General features: G+C 37.2%; 1 protein-coding gene across 1 annotated transcript; it reads left to right on the forward strand.

Annotated features, from left to right (window-relative positions):
- Positions 1 to 1,367: 1,367 nt before the first annotated feature.
- On the forward strand, positions 1,368 to 4,325 carry LOC131036151 (presenilin-like protein At2g29900). Its single transcript, XM_057967964.2, has 2 exons — positions 1,368 to 1,713; positions 2,319 to 4,325. Exons 1-2 carry the CDS (start codon positions 1,642 to 1,644, stop codon positions 3,825 to 3,827), a joined length of 1,581 nt encoding a protein of 526 aa, XP_057823947.1. The 5' UTR covers positions 1,368 to 1,641; the 3' UTR covers positions 3,828 to 4,325.
- Positions 4,326 to 5,360: the final 1,035 nt, after the last annotated feature.

Consider the following 5,360-nt stretch of genomic DNA (forward strand, 5'->3'; position numbering starts at 1 on the left):
TCAAAGACTTTAAAGCAACATCCCTGAAAAGAACAAGATTTTTCTTGTAATATCTAGTCCTTTAGATTTGAAGAAAGGCAGTAAATAAATAAGAAATCATCTTCGAGGGTAATGATACTTACCTGGCATCCATAGGTTGCCTTAAGCCATTGAATAATGCTATCTGTGGAGGAACCATAACCAAACCACTTACCGAATAATCCATTGTTTTTGGATTTGTTCCATTGTCCATTAGTGCAGCTATTGCTTATAATCAACGTTTCATAGTCATCATCGACATGAGGACCATATTCCTCCGCAGGATGATACAAAGAGTCCTGAGCCATGGAAGGGCCTTTCTGCTTAGGGGTAGCATTGTTGTTGCAAGTATTATTCATGCGAGTGCCAGAATTTTGGGCTAGAGTCTCCTCGGGATGGGAAGGCGGGGTAGGTGCCATTGGCAAGCGAGACATACCCAAAGGAGGGGAAGCCCTAGGACGGGATCCCAACAGAATACAATTAGCACCAGAAGCAAACTGTAGAGTGAAATTAGTGATGGGGATGATCCATAAATGCTTCCTCGAAATGCCAGATGATTCCTGTGAACCATTAAAAGCCATGTCTACTTGAGACTTCATTCGCCTCCAACCCCGCATAACCTGCCATCCGTCACCACCATGAGGGGCTGTAATAGAGTTTTTTCTTGAAGGTCTAGGGTTCCCTCGCCCTCAAAGCCATCCATTGGCCCTAACCATAGATGGATGACTAAAATTGTTTTATTAAATCAGAATGAATTCTTGATCTGGATGGAGGGGAACTTGAAACCCTAGAAGGACAGAGATCGACCTTCCCTTCTGCTCGTTTCCTCAAATTGACAGGGATTCAGTTAGCTCTACTGGCACAAGGAAGGGGGGAGGAGAGATTCCCAAAGCAATTAGCAGAACCATGAGAATTGTTATGCGCCACCTTATTTGATGTGATTGCAAATGTTTTCACAGTTGTCGCCCTTTCGACAACCTAAGTAGAACCCTTTTTTTTTATATATTTTCAAATTAATTATCTATATATATTTCAAACACTTTTTTAAACAGAAATATCTAAAATATTATATATTAAGTAATACAATTTCTAAAATATTAAAAAAAATTCCCAATTTAAAAAAACATTTTGTACAATATAAAATTTAACAAGGTTTCACACGAAAAACTAAATCAATGATGATAACTCCTATAATAAATAAATAAAAAGAAGATCTACCTAATTCATGCGATAATTTTCAAGTTGAGCATTTGCAGGAATACATTATCACACCATTCTATACAATACCATGCCAAAACTTAATTTACTTTATTATGAGGTCAAAAGCATGTATGTACATGGAAAATACAAACATTCTTGTAAAGCATTCACCAATGGTTGGTCCAGAACTTAGATGAGTGCCCATGACCTGCCTCTTATATATAATTGACCTTATGAAAACAAGTGGTTAAAACCCAAAAAAGACATTTCTGGTAGATGAAAGAAGGTTTCTACTCTGAATTGGTCTTCTTCTCAAGAACATGACATTGGAAGGATCGTAATAGGGTCACATTACGTTTGATCTCATTACCCAGGTGGATACATAATTTCGAGGGACCTTTGAGCAGGAAAGGGCTGAGTTTCATGTTTCAGCATGGTTGGAACAGATTTTTGCAAGCATGTTCAGAAATTTCAGGAGGGTCTTCGTTGGTTAAGGTGTGTTTAATCGTTTGCCCCTAATGGTGTATTATAACTAATTTTTGAGATTGCAAATCAAATTTTAAGTATTTTTAGGGAACACCGACTAGTATTTTAAGTCAAATTTGATCATTCTTCACCCAAAAATTTCTCACAGCCAATGGGTATGGTATGGGACAACTTTTAATGATCTGTAGGTCAAAATGCCCTTTTGAGCCTGTCAAAGCTTGTTGAGAAGACTGTTTTAAGATCGTCTTTTGCAAATATCTGTAATTTTCTTGATGACGACATTCAACAGCTGTGTTTTTAAGTTAGTTTTTCTGGTGGTTCCATGTTAGGTTCAATGTGAATTAGTTCTTAGCTTTGCAATCGCAATTTTCTTTTTCAGGCTGTTTAAATTAGGTGGGATGCTTTGAAGGAACACCCATTTGCATTTCTTCACCAGATTTCATAGTTTTTCCCTTAACAGTTACCTTACAGTCAAATATATATGCAATACACGGAATAATTTATAAAGAATTGAGGGATTCTTTTGATAGAATCACATTACAGTTCATCACATTGCAATGCACTGAAGAACTCATAAAAAATTAACGGTTTCTTTTGATAAAATCACATTACAGCTACTCAAAAGAAACTGCAAAACTCACGGAATGGATGACAGCATTCTTGAAATTGTGGGGGCAGAAATCATAGGAATTACAGTCCCTGTATCAATATGCATGTTACTGGTTGTCCTTTTAGTCCGCAGCATCAATCCTCAAGGGGAGTCAGTTTCTTCTATACAGACTGCAGCTACTCTTGTTTACCAGGAGAAGTCCTCTGATTCCACCACAGAAAAATTTGAAGGGGCTCTATTAAATGCTGCAGTATTCGTTGTCCTTATAACTGGAGTCACATTCCTTCTTGTATTGCTTTACTACTACAGATGTATGAGGTTTCTCAAGGGTTATATGTGTTTTTCTGCATTTTTGGTCCTGGCTTATATGGGAGGATCCATTTTTATTAAAATAATCCAGTCCTGGTCAATACCTATTGATATCATCTCATTCTCAATCTTTCTGTTCAATTTCACTGTAGTGGGTGTGCTTGCAGTTTTCAGTGAAGGGATTCCAATTGTTATCACACAGAGTTATATGGTGATGTTGGGTATATCTGTGGCTTATTGGTTCAGTATGCTTCCTGAATGGACTACCTGGGTGCTCTTAGTAGCTTTGGCAGTTTATGATTTGGTTGCTGTTTTGGCTCCAGGCGGTCCTCTTAATTTGCTTGTAGATCTTGCTTCAAGAAGGGATGAACAACTTCCTGCTTTGATTTATGAGGCCCAGCCAGCTGTTGTACGCCGAAGGAGGTCTAGTAGTTCTCCTCAACATGGCTCCATTCGTTCTAGCTTGCATTTCTCTGGAGAGCAAGAACAATTTTCAACTAGACATGGCAGATCAGAGGCTTTAATAACACCATCCATGGAACTTCAACCCTGGAATTCTTCATCTCAAACAAGAAGTCATATACAAGCACCCACCCAAGAAACAACACCGAGACAAACTCTCAATGTTGAAAATGGAAATTCTGAGGTATTAACATTAATAAGCAATGTACATCAGGCTATCTTCTCATCGTCTGAGGATGGATTTGATAATGAATTTTCAACAGTGCCTGTTACTGAAAGTTCGTCATTTCCAGAAATTTCTCCTGCTGAAGAGACCTTTGACCGGGAAAACAACATGATTGATGAAGAATCCATACCTTTGGTTAACCATACAAATGGATCAGAAGTAATGACAGAGAATGGTGCTATAGACGAGGTGGATATGATTGGGGTGACAACAGGAGGAGCAGAGGAAAGAGTTCTAATCTCTGCTTCAAGAGGCATTAAGTTGGGCCTAGGAGATTTTGTGTTTTATAGTGTTCTTGTCGGAAGAGCTGCTATGTATGATTTGCTGACAGTTTATGCTTGCTATCTAGCTATAATTTCTGGGCTTGGATGTACACTTGGTCTCTTGGCTGTTTATCGGCGTGCTCTTCCTGCTCTTCCTATCTCAATTTCACTTGGGGTTATGTTTTACTTTCTTACTCGTCTACTTATGGAGCCTCTAGTGGTTGGACTTTCTACAAATCTTATGATGTTTTGATGTATTTTCCAGCAAGAGAAAGGAGCTGAACTTTTGAGGCAGCAGAAAAGATTAAGCAGATGTGACAAGTTTTGCCAGAACCGATCCATATTACTTTTAACTTCTGTTTCTCCATTGTCTGCTAATGCACTTGCAAGCTTGCATTATACTTCCAATTTTGTTTGCTGCACAACATAATTGAGCAATAAGTTATGTGTCCAAGATTGATATTGTCAATACACACAGGGGTTAGAGTTGTATGCCCCTTTTATCAAGCAAACAGATGCGGAGAAAACAAATTGCCCTAATACAATGAAGGGAAAGGAGCAAAAGGTCACCTGCAATATTGATATATGAATTTGTTCCAAGATATCATTCCCCAAGAATAGCAAAGCACATGATGGCTTTAACTGTTGATTTTGAAAAACTGGGTATCTTATCGGCACTATCTCATATTGACTATTATTACCAACGAGTATTTAGTGCTGCAGGTTAATATGATGATTATTGATTTTAGTAGATGCTAGAGAAGCTTAAAATTACTAACAAGCTTTTTTGAATTTGTTTCTAAGTTTAATCCATCTGGCACGTGCAAGGTAAGAGGGTACAGATGAATATGCTTATCTTGTACCTTTGCAGATGTACCAATCAATGTTTACCAAAATTGTGCAAGAACAACCAGAAATAAATTATCAGAAACAAATTGAGAAATTAGGAAAATTTGGTGATTTTTTCATAAAACTAATAGGATATTATAAATTTTCATTGATCGAAGCATGTTGGGCTTGATAAAAAATTTCAATAATATTATTATACCCCTTGACAGGAGTTTGCTGTATGGGCCTGTCATAAGGGCCGTACAGTTTTTACTATTCCTTGGCTAATACACTAAAAACAAAAAGAACTAGTTTGTGAATCAGTCCAATCAGTACACATTTTAAATGCTACAACGAACACATATTATACAATTCAAATCTAGTTGAGAATAGCTTATTGAGAAAAAGAAAACTTGTTAATAGCTGAAATGCAACCAATGGTATGTTTGGCCAACCTCACAAGGGTTAAATACTTTCATGACCTTCACAGGGTATAATTATATAATATCCAATTTCAACTCTGATGCATACTAGTGAAGATTATGGTGCAGGCACATGCTGTTGGATTATTTGTCATTGATGTCAAATATTGTTGGCAAGGTTTTTATCATTAATGTCAAAGCGATTGTTTGATTAATGTCATTTATGTCAAAGGTGTTATGGTAGTCCATTGTTCCAAGCAAAAATCCATAGGCCACTAATCGTTATACATTACATCAAGGGATGGTTGGCTATGTTCTTGCAAGATCAATTTAAATCTATATCTAATGCTGGCCGACTTCCTTTGGTATGCATGACAAGAATAAAATACATGCCTAATGCTGGCCAACTTCCTTATTAGAAACCAAGTCAAAGCATGCAAATAAAGGTTTAATCGACCAAGTTATATGTGCATCAGTGATTCACAAGAGCAGCAAACTAAGAGTTTAAATGCAGCAATTAAGAAGAATACAAAGGC

Source organism: Cryptomeria japonica, chromosome 10 (assembly GCF_030272615.1).
Source record: "Cryptomeria japonica chromosome 10, Sugi_1.0, whole genome shotgun sequence".
Taxonomy (NCBI): domain Eukaryota; kingdom Viridiplantae; phylum Streptophyta; class Pinopsida; order Cupressales; family Cupressaceae; genus Cryptomeria; species Cryptomeria japonica.